We start from the raw sequence: 20,706 nt of genomic DNA, 5'->3' as shown, positions 1-20,706 counted from the left end.
GGTAACTGCTGTGGTATTTCTTCAAGCCCAGGGAACCACCAAATGAGGCGCCCTAGCGCCCTCTTGTGGATTTTAGTGTCTACAGAAAAAAAAATTGAGAACATTTTAGGGCTATGAAGGCTAAGCTGCTGCACAAGGAGAGTAACGTTACGGGTCCACACAGAAAGTAAAGCAGTCTTTTGATTGCAAGTTTTTTTTTGATTGCTAGTTTTCTGAAGGTGAAGGCTAAAGCAAGCAGAAAGCTCCTCCTTTGTTCTACAGTACTTTTTTTTTTTTCAATGTTCCTAATTATTCAAAAATTAGGCCATTGAGTTTTTAGGTGTAATTCTCTATATATGCTTCTGTATGCAGGCAGTTTGTATCAAATTAACCTGGCTGTATTGTAATAGCAATGTTCTCATCTCCTAGCAAAATAAGCTTTCAAGAGCATGGACAAGAAGGGAAGATGACCATTTCGTTACCCTTACAGAAGCTCAGTGCTCTGTTTCTCACTCAGCTTTTTCCATGCTACTTCCAGTTTTCACCAGCATGCACCCTCAGACTCTGCACTTTGATGTAAACTATGTGTCAGAGGAACTTATCTTGAACCCACTGTATACAAAGATACCTTATATAATTGGAGCCTCCTAAATCCTTGGTGCCCGTACACTGCTGAATTATTTATCTGTATTGCATAGAACAAAATCAGAAAACCCCACCTAATGTATCTGTAAGGACGTTCACTCACGTTAAAAACATACTAAAGCCACAAACAGGTTACTTAGGTCAGGCAGCAGATAGCACTGAAATCCCTTTATGAGATGGAGTCATCATCCAAAAGCATAACCTTTCATGAGGAGTAAGGGTATATGTTTCTCAGCATGTTTATAAGATTACATTTAGTGAAAAAATAGTTAATATCTCACAATTGGATCCACAAAAGTCAGAGAAATAAAATGATTTTGTAAACTATTATTCCTATAGAATACTTGCAAATAAGTGCTGTTATGGTTGCTGTACACTTACTTACTGTTAATCAGTCATCTGAAGATGTAAAAATGATCTCTTTACAAGTAGCCTACTGTTTACAAACAAGAGCTTTTTTCTTTTTTTATTAATGCTTTCCATTGTCTTTAAAATGTGAGTGAATTTTCATTTTCAAAACTTGGTCAAAGCAAAGACTGTTCTTCTTTGGGCTGCCCAGGGAAGTGGTTAAGTCACCATCCCTGGAGGTTTTTAAAAGATGTTTAGATGTAGAGCTTTGTGATATGGTTTAGTGGAAGATTTGTTAGTGTTAGGTCAGAGGTTGGACTTTGTGATCTTGGAGGTCTCTTCCAATGTAGATGATTCTGTAATAATCATCATCATCTAGTAGAGCACATCCTAGAGTTGTTTCCTGGCAGTATTCTTGCAGGGGTCTTGTATGTACCAATACCATCCTTCTGCCTTCAGCTATGTCCTATTTCCCAGAGAGAACAAACTTAGGCCTCAGCTATAAAACTCTTATAAAAAAACATTTTTTTATTATAATGTTCTTATTCAAGACAGAAGTCTGTCTAGTTTTTCAGATTTCTGTCTTACAGACAGTTGGTCCTGCTGTCGTCAAAGGAACCAACCAGGCATATTATCGTGACAGAGTTGACAGAACTAGCATACCAACTAGCAGGATCACGTGGGTCAGGGGAACATGTCAATCCCCACCTTTTCTTCTCATAGTACTAAATCCTTCCAGTAGAGGATAGCTCACAATTGTCCGTTGTAGGGGATTACTGCTTTTCCAGACAGCTAGAAATCTTGAGGGGGTACCAGCTTGTGTGTTTCATAGTCCACAGGCATGGAGTTATACTCAGCTATTACATGGCAGTAACTCCAACCGCAGGAGCCTTTACTCACTTAAGCACACCACCGGGCTTTTGAGACTAAGCTGGTAACTCCACAGTGCCGTACCTGTTCCATCTGGGTGAGCACCAACACCTCTGCACCACGTTCCCTGCACGTACTGGATGCACCTGTGCAGATGCACTGAAATCAGACCACAGTAATTCTGCAAGGTGAGGAAAAATACAGGATTCCTAAGGAATTCACTACAGCACACAGAACAGAGAATAGGTTCAAAGTGTATGCAACGTTTTATTGAAAAAATACGAATGTTCTGTACATAAAGTACAACTCAATGGGCTTGACAAAATCCAGAGACTTATTGGTTAATAAGGGTCATCTTTTCTTCTTTTTCCTCTAAGGACATAAAGCATAGAATGAAGCAGCAGGTCCCCTGTACTTGTGTAAGTGCAATCCCATCGCGGTGCGTGCAGCATAGCACCTGGCTCTACACATGGGACTCCAACATGCTCAATGTACTTTGATGGATGGTCTGCAAGAAATTTAAAGCATGGAAGAACTGCACAGGACTGGTCCTTCAATCCATTGATCATTCCAAATTTATTGTGAGATCTCTGTACTCCTAAGCAGCCTGCATCTGCATATCCAATATTTCTGACAAATAAATACAAAAATAAATAGGGATCTGGCCTCACAGAACCTCAAGTCTCAGAAGCAACACAATTTGTAGCAAGCTACATACATAATTTCAACTGTATCAACATAATTTATTTAAATCTCTATCAATAAATGTATTAAAAGTATAAATTCTTATCCAATACTGAGAGTTTAGTTCTGGAAATAAACCCAGAAAAACAAAAGCTTTTTCAGTACTCTCTTACAATTTAGTGTGCTCTTAGAAAATGCTTTATAGCTGAACTTCAGCAGAAACTAGCTGCTATATAATGTAATTCTATCCCCCAAACCTAATATAAAAAGCTTTTTAAATCTTTTTACAGTAACTGGCTTTCGTGTCCTAACTTTACATACAGTTACTAAAAATACTGCGTATAGCAGTGTTGTCTAAAAAATAGGTTTAATGGTAAAACTACATGCACAAATGCTGGAGTACCGAAGCAGAAACTGAATAAGGTGGCAGCTTCACAATTAATTTATGTTGCTAATTGGATGGTGTAACAATACTGCAATCCCAAAAGATATGTATGTTGCAAATGGAAAGACAATGATCAGGACTGGATGAGGAGAAAGTTAGGCAAAAAACCTTTTTTTTCTTCTCCATTTAAAACTGGAATGTCCGTTATCACCAAGAAGGTAAATGTAGGCCAGCATTAGAAACTTATACTAAATCAGGAGTAAATTGTGATGACTTCTCGGCCACCTCCTCTGACAAGTAATACTCTCTCCAGACCCTCAGTCAAGACTTCAAGAAACTCCATGTCTGTTTCAGTAAAGTCAAGGACAAAAATGTCAAAACCAGAATACACAGTGATTAGCTCCCCCTTACAGAATTGTAGTAAAACCTTGGATTTGTAATGCTGTAGGCAATGAAAAAACTAATCTCTGAACAATCCCACTAGTTTGTACTTATTACAACTCAAGACAGGAGGAACTTTCCTACATGCAAATTTTGAAAAACTTAGGGAAATGGAATTTTTCCAACTGTTAGCATATGCTACTTGTGGCTGAATGCATTTCTACATGCTTGTGTTGTGAAATATCTCACTGGGAGATGCCAAATGAGAGCTGAGTTTAAACTGTATTCCTTAACAAAATTTGACATATCTGTATTTATCTTTCTAAACAGATACAGATGGTGGCCGTTGCATAGGACTAATGACAGTTGTTTATAAATGCAAACCAATTATTTTATACACAGAATTTATTACTACTAACATAAAGATACATTTAAGAAAATCCCTAGCGGACTCACACTTTTCACCCCTGTTTTGCAAAGTAATAGGCCTCTGACTATGTAAAAGAGGAATCAGTGCTTTTAGGCGGACTCAGATGCAGTTACAAAACCTACTTTTTTGTGCATGCCAGCAGTACAGCAAGTTGCATTAGTGCATGGTTCAGCATGACCCATAGATGAACTCCAGTCTAACGTATTTTCAAAAATATTCCTCCTTTTCAATATGAACTGCTTTCATCACAAAGGCATCGGGGAGACAAGACAAGGAACATACTACCCCAAAATTTTGTACCTACTACTTAGTTCTGAGTAAATTCTGGGGTTTGGGGAGGGTGAGGCAGAGTTGGGGAAGGAATCCAATGGATAAAAGCAAGCTTTATAAATTTGCTTGAAAGCAACACTCAGATCATTTTGGTGGGAAAGTGAAAGAACACCAAGCTACACAGACACTCCCTCCGAGTTGCTCTTTGTGAATATTGCACGCTGTTTGGTCACAGCAGCTGCCTCTCCAGGGAAGCCTGGAGGAATAAGCATCATTACCCAAAGTTACCACTGCCTCAAGTTCAAAATCTCTCCTGAGCTGTAGTAGCTGTGGTTGAAACGCATTTATGCTGAGGAGTGTTTTTATCCCTTCCTCAGCCAGCAGGCTGTTGAGTAACAACTGTTACCACCACTATCTCCTAGTTTCAGGAGAAAACTGCAATCTTTTGGTCTGGATCCACAACTCAGCGATATATAGTTTTTGGCATGGTTCAATAAAAGGCTTGCTACCTTAGCAGCCCATCTAGGCCTGAAGAGCAGCTGTGGACAGTAAATTGCCAAGCCAACAGGCTCACCAGATTGCAGCTCCTCAACTCTGGCCTTGCTTAGAGGCATGGTACAAGTATCCCTCTACGTGCCTGAAGAGGTAGGTTTGAATTTTAATCTTACCAGGGCATTACTCTTGCAGCTAAGCTTCCAAATTCTGATGTGAGAGCAGATGCCTGAGAAACACCCTCTCCGTAAGGACTTCAAGCTCACTCAAGTTCAGACACTGCCCTATCCAGAGCACTGCCTGCGGTGATGCCTCCTTAAACATCGACTGCTGAGAACTAACTTACCAAGTCAGTGTTGTGGACTTCATTCCCACAAGCAGATGCCCAGCCTTTAACTAACTCTGTACATAGGACAGCATTGTCCATACACCTTTCAGAGTTGGCCTTTGCTCCTGCCCTCAGCCACGTTACATGTTGTCAAACTGTTTAACCTTTTCTGTAATGGCAAAATAATCACAAATGAATTATGCCATTTTTGCCAAAGTGAGACTTTGCAAGGGGCTGGTAAACTAAATTAAGAAAGAATTTAGACAGGAGCGATTTCAAGGCTTCCAGAGCAACCAGTGGCAAATTTAAAGCAATTATTATATAGCAGCCACGGGTAAGTACTCTCCACTCAGTACAAACCTTGTCACACGTGATGGCCTGACACCACTTGTGGCAAAAACAACTTCAAGAGCACAGATTAAAGAAAGATTTTGTATGTGGCCCAAGCCTTGCCTGAAAGGATACAGTTTTCATCACCGTCGGTATTCTTTGGAGGACCAGGCATATTGAGGAGAACAAGTCTGGCATCGTGGGATCTATTAACAATAACTTCATTGAGCTTCACTGCTGTGTGCATTCTTCGAACGTTAGATTGGTTCCTGCAGAAAAAGCACATTCAGATGTACTGTTAGAAACATACCCCTGAAAACTGAATGATTAAAAAGTCCTTAAAAGCATACCTTAAGTCTCCTAAATACCCTGTTAAGCATCAGCACACAGGAATTTTTTTCCCTGGAGTTAGGTCTCCAGCTGTTGGCGTTATGCTGCTCTTTACAAGCACAGTCTATAAAGATGATTTACAGTCTTTCATCGGAAGTTAAAAACACCTTTGCCCAAGGACTTGCTCTTTGACCATGGGCATTTGAGACTGCAGTCTTCACTTCTGGCAGATGCCCTTACTCCCATGGGGGCACAAACAGACCTCTCATGGCTCAGTACCACAAAATTCATCAGAGACCTAGCAGAACCCAGCAGGAAGCTGGCAGCCCCACGCTCCATCCACACATTCTGTGAGTGGATTTGTCTTTGTGTTGAACAGCAGTTGACATCTCCAGAGAAAGCCTGGCTTCCTACAGATTCATAGGCTACAAGTGGCTGGATGCCTGCCTGCTTGGGGGGCTTTACTGATGCTTACAAACAATTTTAACCTTTCCTTCATTGGGACACTAATCAAACTTCGTGCCTGGCTATTTGCAAGAGAAGCCTATGATCTCTAAAATCTCAATCATGCTTTTAATTTGAGTAGCCACTTGATTCAAAAGTTATGAGAGAGAAGAGAACAGATGCAGCATGATCTCACAAGCTTCTGTTCTTTAAGAATGCAGGTTAACGTAGGTACAGGATTAATTTTTCAGAATATATCATCACAAAATAACCAATTCATGCAGGAACAGAACTGAAAAGTATCCTTTGGGGATTTGAGCCTGGGAATGTTTCCTCCCTAAAGGAAATCAACCATTATTCTGGTACTGTAAAAGGAAAACAGAACAGAAATAGACTTAAAGGAAGAGTAGATTTGCAGCTTTGAGGATTCTCCACTTTTTTCTTCTTCAATTTAATATATTAAAACAAGGTATTAGTAGAAACAAATTGAAGATGATTATGCAGTTTTTCTGATGCAGTTTTACATGTTATGAGTTAAAGTCTTTAGTAACCTTACTGCTCTTCCAAATACTTAGGTTTGCAAATATGTATTTTACGTATTTTATATACACAGAGAACAGAAGATGCAATGGTACAATTTATGTTTGTTATACTAACAACACAATTTATCCACTTTGAATTACCTCTTTGTTATTCCATGTTCTTATTTAATTTAGAGCAAGGACATCCTCTGTCTTTACCACGTCAGTTTCAGAAAGCCAGGGACAACACAGAGACGTGCCAGATTATGTTTACAGGAAGTGAGGAAGAAACCAGCACCAGAAACAATGTACTGTTATTAACTATGTACAATTTTGGAAAAGTAACTGATAACTAAAGGTTTGGTGTTCTCTAAAGTGACATTTAAATTTGGCATCTCCCCAGTCATTTGAAGTCGTAGGCTATGAGAAAGGGTTTGTTAGTGTCCAGAAACTGCCAGAAATAACATCATAGCAGTGTTGTGGAATGAGAGCTGCTCTAAATGAAGAATGTTTCCCATATCTTATGTCATACTCTGCTTAAAAAAATGGGCTCAGACCTGTAATTGTTTTCTTTCGTGATTTGTCAGTATAACTTGTGGTTTGTTACACACTATTTATAGTGATACTCATCTTAAGTGGCTAATCTTACTCCCTTTAAAACCACTGCTAAGACTGCTTAACTCTAACTCCTTTTCTTCCATAATTACATATAGTTTTCCTGCTTTTTAGTTGAGAAGATGAAGTCTTCCCTCTCAACCATCTTAAGGCACTTCTACGTTAAATAACAAACTTACAAGTTTTCCCATTCTCTGAAAGCATGGAAGAGGAAAAAGTACAGGTAGTTAACACCAATTTCAGCAGAATTTCTACAGTATATAAACTATGTATGATTCATCCTAAAGCCGATCCAAATTCTCACTGATTTTTTGGGAAGAAAAATCTGTAACTTTGCCAAGTGTGCAAAGCTGGCCGAGTGAACTCTTATGTAAGATGCAATACATCAGAGAGGTCACAGGACATTCACACATTTTTATTCAAAGTCAAAAATAGAGCTTTATGTCCAGCTATTCAAAGGGTGCACACGTGGCAATGTTAAGGCTGTAGTTATATGTCAGTGCTCCCTCAGAAGCAAATCCATCTTAGAGGGTTTTAATCAAACATATATTCTATTCACAGTCATTCATCACCATCTCCACAGCCTCTTCCTTGCTGCATTTAACATCCACACTCCACATTAGATCAGCAAAATTATCGGTCTTTTATTAATTGCGATTTGATCAGTGAAATTACAGGTCTTCTATTAACTGTGATTAGATCAGTGGAATTATTAATCCATTTCTTTAATTGTGTATCTTGTTGATGTATTTGGGAGGCAGGAAGAAAGTTATAATAGGCTTTAACATCTCCAATTTAGAACTTGACTATACCAAGTAAAATAGTGAGGCATGTGTGCCACATTTAATTGGTTAGAGATTTCTCAGGAGGCTAACTGCTGTCTTTTCAGTAGTCAGATCTCAGTGCTTATTGCACAAGTCTAACCAACCATTAGGACGGACAAGACAAGAAACGCAAAGCACAACTAGATTGTCAGGAGGTGCAAACTGTTGACTCTGACAAGACTCACGGCTTAATGCTGATGAGATCTCTAAAGCTTCCCACAGCACTGCCTCGGTTCCGCTTCTCAGCATCACATTTCTCTTTTGTCCAGGTCATCTGAATGTTCTCAGGAACTGGGTCCCCCTCATCTTCTTCATCTGAGTACAAGCTTTCCAGTCGTGCTATTGAATGTCTGTCCTTTACCAGCTGAGCCTAGAGGGCACATGAACAACAAGGTGAACTTAGCTTATTTTGCCATATGGGGTTCTTTTTAAGCAATAAAAGACTTTCTGTTCTATTGTATCCTTTATTTTGTACAGTCAGTTTAGTGTCTAGGACAGTTCAGATGTCAAACATCTGCCTTAGCTAATAACCTTACATACCAACCTGACTTTAAACTGTTTAGGTGAGTGTGAGCCATGCAGAATTTGGACTAACAGAGGCCTAGGTCTGTATATATACAAGAAAAAAAGACTCCATGTCACATCATGATGTGGTCTGAAACAGTGGATGTCTGACTCAAAATTGATGATAAAGAAGTTGAACAAGTGCATGCACAAAAATAAGACAATACACTTGGCTATGAAAGGTGCAGACTCACAGTCCAAACTAGAATGAAATCTTCAGTAGGAAAACAGGATACTCTATAAATTGAGACAAACCCCAGACATCCCATACAAAGCAAAACCAAAGTTAAAACACAGTTGAGACTTACATCCTCACGTCACTGAGGATCGCTTACACTGCAAAGTAGAACATACAAATTGTTTCTGCAGCTTACATGCTGCCATTGTTTTCCCCCAAACCAAATGATTTTTAGCGTGGGTTTGCAAGTGCAGCCAGGCTATTCAATGACTATATGCAATTTTGGGAAACAAAAAGCTACACTAGAAGAATTTCCTTATAGCTTTTAGAACACAGGACTTAAGTTTAGAAGCAGCTATATAAAACACCACCAGGAAGGAACTTTGTGTCATCCACCTCAGCAGCTCATAATAATCAGCCACAAATAACATACCTCCCTTTCCCTCTCTGTTTTTGTCAGCCTCATTTGCCTCAGCATCTGAGATCTCTGCTCCATCATAAGAGTTCTCTCGTAAGTATATGCTGAGATATCACTATTGTGCTGCGGAAATAAGAAACACGTTTTGCTCTTTTAATCAAGTCATAATCAAACACCACCATTTCCCTCAAAGTGAAAAATGGGCTCAAATTTCTTACCATTTCTACCACTTCTACCTCTGCCTCTATTCGGAGTTGATAAAGGAAAGTAGCCAAGTCCTTCTTCATCTGGATGCTGTTATCATCCATCTGAGCCACAGTAAAAATTCTCATTTTGCATTTTCTCCAAACCTGGAGGAAGGGAACATATATTCTCAGAACCTTTGAACCAGTAACACTTTGCTATATGAAACAGAAACCTACCAATATAACCGTGGTTTTTTTTGTTGTTGTTGTTTTTTGTTTTTGTTTTTAAATCAGCACAAGCTCTGTTCCTGGGCCTTTCTTGTTTACACTAATGCACACCAAAGTGGTTGGTAACAAAGTCTCTCTCTAGCTCCTTACTTTGTGCTGTTTGAGTAGAAAAGGAAGAAGCATCAACATGCCCCCATCATGCACAATCCACCACACATCAATGTTGCCTTCATTGTAACGCTCGTGGTTGCTGGGGTAGAAAGACACATTTTTGGGAACCAGTAGAGCCAGATGGGCTGCAGTTGTGCAACGAACAGTACCTGCCAGATGGGGGAAGAACAAACAGTTAGTTAACTCTGATTCTGCAAGAGTGATCTACAGTTAAAAAGTTACTCACTAAGCAAATGTCAGCAAACTGTAAAAGTCACCGCTTACAAACAGAAAAGAAGTACATAAAGACTTGTACAGACAGGTCAGGCCAAACGCAGCTAGGATAAAACAGACTTACAGGAACACAAGCCCTATTTCATGTCTGAAATAAATGCTGCGATCTTCAAAGCTAAGTGCAAGGAGGAAGCATCTGCTTCGTTCTAATTTTACTGTGTTAAGTAGTTGAACCATCCGAGATGACAGGGGAACGACAGGGATATAGCAGGACAGTGTTAGCTCCAGCAGTTAAAATGGATAGATTAGCACCTATGAAAGGACAGAGATTATCTAGGAAAGAAATTATAGTTTTCCACAAAAACAGTACCCTTGAACTCTGTAATTTTTAAGCATTCATTAGAAAGACGAACTTTAGCTGCTACATTCATCTTTGGAGATCTTTCATGGGCCTCCTAGCTACAAGTGATATTTCAAATGTATTGTGAGAAATCATCTACAGGAAATTTGCTTACTGCTTTGCCTGAAAGCATAGCTATATTTTTTCCCCCTTTCTCCTCAGCTGCATCAGCTGGTCTCACATGAGAGATTTTATTTCCCTCATGAACTTCACCTCAACTGCTGTACTTACTCCTTTCGTAATGCAATTCTAAAGACTTCAAATTATCGCATTTATTTAAAAAAAAAATAACAAAAAAATCCACAACCCTAGCACTGGAATGTAAATCTGTAAGATTGCATTTATTTTCTAAGACTTAGCTCCATCAGCTCAACAATAAGTTCATGTTTGATAGCAGAAACAAAAAATTATAAAAACAAAACCAGTTTTACAAGAATTCTGCTGAAATCCCCAGTGCGTACTGTATATGTAATAAACATCTTGGTGCACAATGTTTGATCACACAGAACCTTCAAAACTCACCTATAAATGTCTTCCACGACCTTGGATCTTCACTTTGCCTCCAGCCATACGGCCATCCCAAAACCACAGTGTTGTGTTTCATGCCACCTAGCCCACAGGACTGGATCAAGTGGGCAATTCCTTCTCGAACTTTATTGGCTACAACTACCTGACAGAATCCTTTCACCTTCTCAATGTCCATCATATTTTTAATAGTCTGGAAGACAGACAAGGAAAAACCTCACAACAAAGAGAAACTCTAAGTCTTGGTCTATCATTTGATTACAGCGTAAATTCTTTGTTCATATGTCCACACGTAAAATACATTGTAAGGCAAAGTGGATGAGCAGATTCTGCTCATCTGCTTTCCTTAATAAAACAGCAGAGAGAGCATACACTCATTGTATATAATATCTGCTGAAAACACGTAAGGTTCCCTTCCAAATATAATTATTTCTAAGATATAAAGATAGCTTTTTTGTTTGTGTAATAATCTCTTACGCATAAAAATTGTAGCAGTTAGTGATATCTGTGTTCCTATCTCACTTTCCATTCTCTAATTTTAAAACAATCAACTTATTAAATACACTTAATTAGCTTCCCTTGGATTTCTAGTTTCAGATATCTATGTAACTTGCTGTGTTATTATATTCAACTTACAAATATGAGCACTAAACCCCCACTCAAAACCACTACCACCCCACATACCATGCCCTTTATTTGTTTAAAGAATAAACTCACTCAACCACAGGCCTATGAATTAGTTTTTCCTTTGTAACTGTGTTCCTGTACAAAAACCCTTTAGGGAAAACAACGATGGGCAGATGCTGCACAGATGTAAGCAGGGCTATGATGTCATGTTTTTACATATTGAGGAAGATGAAATGATTTAGTAGCAAATTTTCAAGACCACCCTTTAACACTTTTTGTGATAATTTTATCACCATACAGTGATGAAAGCACCACAGCACATTTGCTAAATTTATAATAATTGAAAGTCACTGAAATGTTCCTTGGTATGTTCAGAAACTAAATAGTCACCTTCCCTCCATTAGTCTGCATATATAAACTCCCACAGCAATTATTCCTTATAAATCAAGAGGTTCACGGAGTCAGGCTTTTTCTATAGGTTGCAAGCATTTATCTTTTTATGTTCTCAAAGCTACAATTGACAGCTGAAACTTTTGCAAGCTCTGTACCAAACAAAAGTAGTACTACTCAACTAGTACTGTATTTCATGGAAGTCTCAGTAATACGCTTTTTTCCATGTAAGTTTATTAAACTTTTACATTACCTGCCCGCTGACCCCTCTCTTTCCTTTAGGAATTTGTTTAAAGCACTGACCTGTTCAGCAGCCTGGGCTTCTCCATAAGTTTCCAAGAAATTCCCTTGGATCACTGATCCTATGATAGTTAAACCTTTGCCAGCTTTCAGCTGGGATGCAAATGTTAACAATCTAGGGTATTTTACGTGCAAATCTTCATCAAGTTTCAGAAGCACCAGCAACTGAGGCCTGGAGAAAATAAAAAGGGAATGCATTTTTGTATTAATGCTTTTTGCAAAAACACTTATAAAAAACTGTTTCTTTCAATACTTTAATTGTGCTTGAATACAGTACACTCTTTCTATATCTCCTGCGTTTGGAGGGTTTTAATTAATATTTTCTTTCTCTCGATTTGAAGCAGATTGAAGCACTGAGGGAATTGTTCTGCTGTATTGTTTTGACAGTCATAAAACCCATTAATGTACTCAGCTTAAGAGACTTGCATTAGTGTTTTGGTTGATTTTTCAAGGCTCTGTTAAGCACAAGTAGAGCGCATGCTGTGTTCAGAAGAGTAAGGCTGTCCCTCCAGATCCGTCTTGTGCCAAAACATTGGGAAACATGAATGCTTTTACCTAAACATAGATCCCACTTGCTCTCCGTCCCTTAAGATACCATTACGCATCTGCTACATTATTTTCTCTCTTAAGCTATGGTTAAGCAAGTTCCAAAAGATTTATAGAATACTTAAGGTAGATGCTCGTCCTCTTGTTCAGAGCCTGACAAGAATTTTGCAATGCATAACTGTGAGGAGGATTCTGTAATCTGGCTTGACACACAAAGCCAGAGGGAGAAATGTAGGTTACTCTTCCAGTTTTTAAGTCTAGAATGATAGCAGCGACTTCTTCACACCCCTAGTGCAAATTACAATGGCCCTCTGCACTCAGTCATCTTTATAGTTTCCCCAATTTCCACTTCTGATTTGGCATTTATATATATATTTAATATAATATTATCATAATATCAATGTATTGTATTTATTTATTTTCTTGGCATTTAGATTCAAGCACACAGATTCCCAAAATCTGTTTGCAATCCCATTAAAACCTTACATGTAAATAGATAACCACAACAGGACATGTTACTAGTCTAAAATGAGTACCTCCAGTTCTTTGTGTGCGGAGGGCCCTCCTCCAGTCTGAGTAAGGCGTATCTTGCTGCGCTGAGCGAAAGACCCCGGATACCATCACCCCATTCCTTCTCTGCACTGTGAAGGACATCATTTAGCCATCATTCAGTTTTATGAGCATTTAAATTATTTATAAGCATTTAAAGGATCATCCAGTTCCAGCCCCCTGCCATGGGCAGGGACACCTCCCATCAGCCCAGGCTGCCCCCAGCCCCATCCCTCCCAGCCCCATCCAGCCTAGTCCTGAACACCTCCAGAGATGGGGCATCCACAGCTCCTCTGGGCAGCCTGTTCCAGGGCCTCACTATCCTCAGAGTAAAGAATTTTTCTAATATTGGATCTAAATCTACCCTCTTCTAGCTTAAAGCCATTTGCCCTTGTCCTTTCGCTGCACTCCCTGACAGAGTCCCTCCCCAGCTTTCCTGTAGGTCCCCTTTAGGTACTGGAAGGCTGCTGTAAGGTCTCCCCAGGGCCTTCTCTTCTGCAGGCTGAACAACCCCAATTCCCTCAGCCTGTCCTCGCAGGAGAGATGCCCCAGCCCCCGATCACCTTTGTGGCCCTGCTCTAGGCTCATTCTAATAGGTCGCTGTCCTTCAGGTGCTGAGGCCCCAGAGTTGAGCACAGGCTCCAGGTGGGATCTCATGAGAGCAGAGCAGAAGGGGACAATCCCCTCCCTCGCCCTGCTGCCATGCTGCTTTTGGTGCAGCCCAGGACACGGGTGGCTTTCTGGGCTGCAAGTGCACCTTGCTGGCTCATGCTGAGCTTTTCATCAACCAACACCCCCAGGTCCTTCTCCTCAGGGCTGCTCTCAATCCATTCTCCATGGATTAATACAGCATGTATCACATGCACATGTACCAGGTACATATATGTATGTGATACATATCACACAAGCAAAATGCAAATATTTCAGTCAAATCTATATGACACCACCATCTTCCTGGATTTAATTTGTAATCAACACTCTGCTCCAGAGGTTTCCCAAGCATAATCAAACTTGGAATAACGAATTTTAATACATCATTTGTTAAAATCAGGTTATACAGCCATACCACAGCCATACTCCATCACATACTGACAATCTCAAGCAACCTAACCTGCAGAATCGGCTTTTCAATACCCATTCTAGACAGACCTTTACGTCAAATAAACTGAAATAAGATGGCTGCCTTCAGGTGTTCTGGGCCGGAGGTAATTGTGTGTGATAACAGAAATAAAAGTCCTCAACCAGGGTTTCTGCTTCCTGTGATTCATAAATTTCACCAAACACCTTTAGGGGCTTAATAAAGTATGTCCCTGAGATTTCAGGGGCTGTTGTTTAGCAGCGACACAACAAAATAATGAGAGAAGAAAAAAAAAAGTATTGCTAAGGGAAACCTAATTCAGATCTCTGGAGAGTGTCCATTCCTTCACTAATTGTCGTAAAGGCTGGAGATAATTCATAAATAATAGATCCAATCTCCTTCCTATCCTCTTCTGTTCATTTAATACTTACCCTTGATATTCAATGTACTTGTAAATCATGCCTGCAATAAGCATAGCTACCAAAGCATAATACCAAGATGAAATGAACATCAGTGCCAGGCAAATACTCATGCCTAAAAATGAGAGGGCCCTGAAAGAAAAGGCAAAGAGATTAGTGAGTAGTAGTGCAGAAAAGCAATTAAATAAGTAACTTCAATTATTCTCTTGTTCTTTTTTCTTTAAAACTGTCTATTGTGAACTGGCAAAATAATACTTCCAGTAAATCTCCCTCATCCTCCACAGTTTTAGTATCCTGTTGTAGGAACAAAACTCTCATCCCATTAAATATTTGGGTCTGGCCCACTAAGAATATTACACTGATGTCTCCTTGTCTAGAACCAATATCCAGAGAAGCAAGACATGTTCACAACCTTCATGGAGAGGGCTCTCCCAAAACACATGCTGCAGATCACAGACCAGGCACTGAACATGCTGGCCTTTTGCTTACCAGTGATAGTATTTAAATCGGGGCCGCCAGTTTGGAGTTCTGAGAAGTGTTTGTACTGCACATGCTAGATTAACAAAGAGGTAGCACATCAAGAAAAACCTGCAGGAACAAACAAACAAACTTTTTAGCATACACATTTACAGATTATAATTACAATAATTATTTAGTCAAAATATCATGTGTGCCTACCCATTAATTTTCGTTAGCCTGAAATATCACTATAAAGTAGTTAGAACTTTTAATGGGATCAAGCTAGGTGCATCTGCAACATCAACCGTACCTTTTACGGCATTCTGCATTAAAAATAACATTTTCCTGAATGAAATAGCAGTCTGCCCAAAAACCTTTGTATTCAGAGAATATTCCAAAGCAGAAACAAATGAATTTATATGTAGAGTCACAGGTCAGAGAATTCATAGAAATAATAAAAGTGGAACTCAGGCTCTAGTAATTTGTTTTAGCAGTTTAAGATACAGTTATAAAAGACAATTAAATCAATCAAGATAGTAAAACTAAAAAGCATGTTTTTGGGGTTTTGTTCATTTGTTTTTATAGCATCCACCCTGTTCCTTACATTGAGAGAATTGGAGCCACCATGTCAAGGGAGGCAATAAGGATTCCCAGCTCAGCAATTAATGCTGTTAACAGAAGAGCCCATGTTGGTTCACCATTTGCTTTGCCATGACCAAAAACCTGAAGAAACAGAAGCATTTTCAGCTTTTATCATTAGATATTAAACATTTCTTCCAAGTATTTCATAAAGTTATAATGAAAAAAAGAAATCCATTTAGATAATAGTAACTTTCCTATGTATTTTCTTCTTGAGCAAGGAGTCAAATAATTCTAATGGCTTTCTCTACTTCATTGAATTAGATGTTAGACTTCTTCATAAAACTACCAAATATGTTTATTCAAAATCCTTCAAAAATATTCCTAGTTTTTAACAAATGAAAACAAAGCATTTAAAAAAAATATTGACCTTCACTTCAACGCAGGGCAGGCTAAGAAAAATAGATCTAATTTCCAAGAGCATAAAGTCAAATAACTGGTTAATAACTACGTACAGAATGCCTTTTATTAAAAAATAAAAAATGTACAAACCCAGAGGAAAGGAATAATGTTGTCCTTTGCTATTGCCTGCAGCAGCCGGGGGGCTCCAGTAAGGCTCTGTAAACCTGCTCCACAGGTAGAGAAGAAGGATCCTATCACAATGACCCATGGTGAGGGCCATGAAAGGGTGCCCACCACTAAGTTCTTGTTCACTGCATCACCGTACCTGCAGAGAGGAACAAGACATTCATGTTTAAAAAATATTTTGATACTCATGTTTGATTTTCTTGGTCAGTTTTAAGCTGTCATTTAAATATTATTAGATATTCTCTACAATAGGAAATACCGGAATTTGTAAACAATCTTAGTTCTAATACACATGTAGGAAGTGTCTGCAACCTGATTTCAGCCATTTGAAATTTTTTTCAACCGTTTATTATAAAATTCTTGCTTTATTATCAGAATTATGATTCCATACTTTCATCTGGAATTACACAGTTCTTTTAAAAAAAAAATCGAAGTTTTAATGTTTAAAACACCCAACACAAACCAGTATCAGATACTCTTACAGATGGAAAGGCATCCAGAAGTAAAGGAAAAAAAAGAAAAAAGAAAAGAAAAATGAAGTAGAGCATTGAAGCAGTAAAACTTAATGGTTACTTACTTATCTCTCAGGACTACACCTTCTATGCAGGCTCCAAATAATAATACACAACTGAAGTCTTGGGTACACAGCGTGCTAAGGAAGCAGTACTTATTTAAACATGGCAGATAAAAACAACCATAAGAAATATTGTGAAAAGTTCAATATCTGCCTCTGTCCTACAGCATTTGTACTGCAGCATCTTCATAAACACATGGTAAAGCTAATGAGTAAATTAACACCTCACTGCTCATATATACCTTCTACTGTAAGTGACAAACAGTTATTATCCTAAGCTTTGATTTTTAAACTAAGATTGCTTTAAACGTTACAGTAGAGGAGATACCTTCACATACAAGAGAAGGAGAGAAGTAGGAAAGATTTCAATACCAATTTCTGTTCTACAGTAGCAGATTAAATTGATATTTACATGAAAACCACTTCCTTTGAAGTTATTCTGAATGGACAGCAAACTATTACCTTGCACTTTCCCATTTTCCAGTCTCTGACAGCATTCACAACACCAATACATCTTTGAATATTTGCTTTATTATTAAACTGTACTATTTCTGCATCAGGGAGTATAAAATAATTCAAGTTTCTTGGTTCTGGCATTCCAGTAAAGGTTTTGATCTTGTGATTTTAGTTTGACTGTTTAAATTCTAAGCTCTACCCTCCAATTCCAAAATGTAATTATGAAATAAGAGGAATAATAAAAGGGGAAAAACCAATTGCTCCTTAAAATTATGGTGTTAGCCTTCCACTGGGTGGCGTATTAATAGCTATGTATAACATTATCCCTCATGAAAAAAGTTTTGAACTATAAAAATTAAAACACTAAAGCCAGGGGTTACATCTGTGACCTGTTTTAATAAGTATTACATGCAGAGGGAACAGTTTTTATGCTACGGAGTCAGTTCCAGAAGTAACATTTGGAAAAGCCTGTGCTCCTAAGAAGCTGAGACAAGTGAGCCGGGATCCTGACTGGTAGCTTTGCAAGGTTTGGCAAAAAACCACAGGTTCCAAACAGCAGAAGTTCCAGAAAAGGCACCTTCTCAGCCAGCTGACTTTTGGGTGGGATTTATTCAGAAAGCTCTTTATTTATTATTTTTTTTTTAAGGTCTTGCTCATAATAAGTTTTTTGTCGGTTGGTTGGTTGTTTTTGGAGGGGTGGGTTTTTTGTTTGTTTTCTTCAGAAAATCTGTCTTTATAAGTGGCAGTTTAGGACATCAATGGCTACCTGAAGCTGAAAGACATCCCTCTAGCAGGAGAGAGGAGATTAAAAAAGACTTTCCTAAGCAGAGCTTCCATTGTCCTAAGCCCTCAAGAGTTTAACCTGCCATCTTCAACTGTGACGAAGGCTGTTCCTGTGAGTACACACTCAGCACCTGGAAATCTGGTACGAGGAACATCCTCATATTTTGCAAATTAGGTGCTCCAGTCTCAGTGGAAACAGGCTGGAAATGGCGAGTCATTCACAGCTACATGGAGCTCGCTACCGAGTGTTTGTAACACTTCTACACATGCCAGCTGGGGGTGTGTGCTAAGCATCTAGTCTAAGTCTGGTTTGTCTTGCCTTAAAATGTTCAAGAAAGCACATACTCCTTCCTGTCATTCAAACTAAAAATACTTGTTTAAGGACCTGAAATTTGTGATCTCTGTGTTTAAAGGTTTCCCTAAACTTAACAGTCCACAACATCCTAAGCAAAATATATACCCGTATTCAACCAGCCTGAAAACCTACAGATCCAGATTTTGTTGGAAAACAACAGGATTTCAATTCAGATGCTTTCAGCCCAAGGACTGCTTTTCTTTTTGGTTTTGCTAACCAATCATACTCACAATAATTTAGTCACCTGAAAGCAGTCCCATAAATCAGACACACAATCATTCATGTGAGTCTCTTAAACGCAGTAGGACTCCGCGAATTTTAAAAGGATACAGACAAGTGATGTGGTGACAATAGCGAGAATTGTTCCAACAGGAATGGATTTTTGTGCATCTTTTAGGTCCCCTGATCTGTTTGAACCAGCCATGATGCCTGAAAGTAAATTTTGGATGCAAGATCAAGGGAGTGAAGAAACCTCAGAGACCCAAGATGCCCTCTCCTCTTTTCCCAGTATTCTCACCGGTCACTGACGGGAAGAAGATGCCAACCAGTACCATGAATGAAGTAGATATATCCGAAAGCACATACAGATGAAGGTTGTTCTTCTGGCCTGCTACATCAACAGATGGGTGATGTGCTTTCTCCAGTATCTCTCCCTTCTCCAAGTAATTGCTCCATAAATTGTCTTCAAACACCACAGAAAAGAAAAGCATTATTTCAGTTCAAACTTGTTCTCATTATAATGGGTCTAAACTGAAGATTAAAAATGCAATTCATGCAATTCGGTGATCAACACAAATTAAGACATGCAGGTTACATGACAAAGTTTCTGTTTCATGCTTTCAAGGGAATCTGTAACAAAATAAATATATGTGAATGATCTACAGAGGTCTAGGCACTTTCCTTTAAAATTATGAAATGTAACATTCTTTTAACTTTATATCTATTTTAACCCCTAGAATTAGTCTGAGTATTTTTAACGAACCGTGATATCCACACACTCCTGAGAATCCAAAGCAGCAACATTAACCAGATTTTTGGACATAAACTTTTCTTTTTGAGGAACTGAGAGAAAAAAAATGCCCTTTAGACAGTGGAAGAATTATAGAATTATATGGTTGGGATTTGAAATTGCACTAAGAAATGCTGAGTCCACTTTAGTAACTAGATTACCAGTTCCTGTGCAAACAGGAACTTTAAGCACTCAGCACCTACACACAGCATCTGTTCTCCAGAGTTCATTTCAATAATGAACACTTTTCAGCTGTATCATTTACAGGACTGGGCAAAGAAGGAGCTAAACTAATTTTTAGACAAGTGTTTTTATCCTTCAGGACATAGTTTTAACCTGTCTAAACTGGAGAGTCATAGCTACAAGGAGTTTTGAAAAATCATAACAATTTACTCACATTAGTATAGCTCTAATTATAGTTGACTTCTGACTGAAATTATGAGATGTGCAAGGCAAATTTAATTTTACAGCACACAAGTACTATATATCAAAAGCTAAATGTCATCTGCTCTTTTAAGGATTATAAGACTTTGGTTTCTTTATTGAAGATAATGTTCTTTGCCATAATAATATTTCTTCCATTCTTCTTTCCGATCCACCAGGGAACTGTTTCAACTGCTCTGGATGCCTCCTCTTTAAGGGGAAAAAAAATAATAATTTCCATACCTTTTAAAATACCACTAGCAGCTCCTGGAATTCCTGCTATCTCGGAGACATTGTTTAGTAGGAAATATTCATCACAGTTCTCAGTGGTTAAGTTTGTATTGTGGCAGAAGTTCTCCCAAAGCTTAGAGGCCACGGTAATGTTATCCTTAACTATGGTTTTGGCACAAACATCAAACTGATCTCTTATCAAAGTCCTGTTGCCCAACATGCAAATCCTGGAAGGGAAATGTAAAAAGCAGTATAATTACATGGCACCTGGAAAATGAAATACTTCTTTCCCCATCAGCTGCCTTTCCTATCATGGAAGCTTCAAGTGGCTCTAGTCTGCTACATTAACTCTCAACTTCAGAAAGGTGGTGGTAGCACGATGAAAACTAGGCATCTGTTTTGCTTGAAAGTCTGAAATATAAAGCTACTTTTTCCACCGATTCTGGGAGAGGTATAACAAGCTACATAAGAGTGATTCAAAGATTTTGATGTCAGTGGTAAATTTACCTTAAACAAAGGAAGTGAAGTATTAAGCAATATTTTAGTTTCCAGTTAAATAGAACTATAAGAATGGAAAATATT

At 38.6% G+C, this 20,706-nt stretch overlaps 1 protein-coding gene across 4 annotated transcripts in view; it reads right to left on the bottom strand.

The window, feature by feature from the left end:
* Nucleotides 1–2,085: 2,085 nt before the first annotated feature.
* SLC12A4 (solute carrier family 12 member 4) overlaps nucleotides 2,086–20,706 on the bottom strand; it is a 50,299-nt gene continuing 31,678 nt past the window's right edge. For all 4 annotated transcript variants that reach the window (XM_048078627.2, XM_048078628.2, XM_013192364.3 and 1 more), the window contains 17 exons: nucleotides 20,137–20,351; nucleotides 18,979–19,143; nucleotides 18,792–18,890; nucleotides 16,871–16,928; nucleotides 16,258–16,432; nucleotides 15,731–15,849; nucleotides 15,157–15,255; nucleotides 14,680–14,799; nucleotides 13,158–13,262; nucleotides 12,079–12,247; nucleotides 10,756–10,951; nucleotides 9,600–9,769; nucleotides 9,255–9,386; nucleotides 9,052–9,159; nucleotides 8,062–8,246; nucleotides 5,278–5,411; nucleotides 2,086–3,256 (listed from right to left, as the gene is read on the bottom strand). In XM_048078627.2, coding sequence (XP_047934584.1) covers nucleotides 3,165–3,256; nucleotides 5,278–5,411; nucleotides 8,062–8,246; nucleotides 9,052–9,159; nucleotides 9,255–9,386; nucleotides 9,600–9,769; nucleotides 10,756–10,951; nucleotides 12,079–12,247; nucleotides 13,158–13,262; nucleotides 14,680–14,799; nucleotides 15,157–15,255; nucleotides 15,731–15,849; nucleotides 16,258–16,432; nucleotides 16,871–16,928; nucleotides 18,792–18,890; nucleotides 18,979–19,143; nucleotides 20,137–20,351 — 2,341 coding nt within the window. In that variant the 3' untranslated portion in view covers nucleotides 2,086–3,164. The remainder of the gene's footprint in view (nucleotides 3,257–5,277; nucleotides 5,412–8,061; nucleotides 8,247–9,051; nucleotides 9,160–9,254; nucleotides 9,387–9,599; nucleotides 9,770–10,755; nucleotides 10,952–12,078; nucleotides 12,248–13,157; nucleotides 13,263–14,679; nucleotides 14,800–15,156; nucleotides 15,256–15,730; nucleotides 15,850–16,257; nucleotides 16,433–16,870; nucleotides 16,929–18,791; nucleotides 18,891–18,978; nucleotides 19,144–20,136; nucleotides 20,352–20,706) is intronic.

The sequence above is a fragment of the Anser cygnoides genome, chromosome 12 (assembly GCF_040182565.1).
Source record: "Anser cygnoides isolate HZ-2024a breed goose chromosome 12, Taihu_goose_T2T_genome, whole genome shotgun sequence".
In the NCBI taxonomy this organism is placed as follows: domain Eukaryota; kingdom Metazoa; phylum Chordata; class Aves; order Anseriformes; family Anatidae; genus Anser; species Anser cygnoides.
This window is presented reverse-complemented; position numbering and strand designations above follow the sequence as displayed.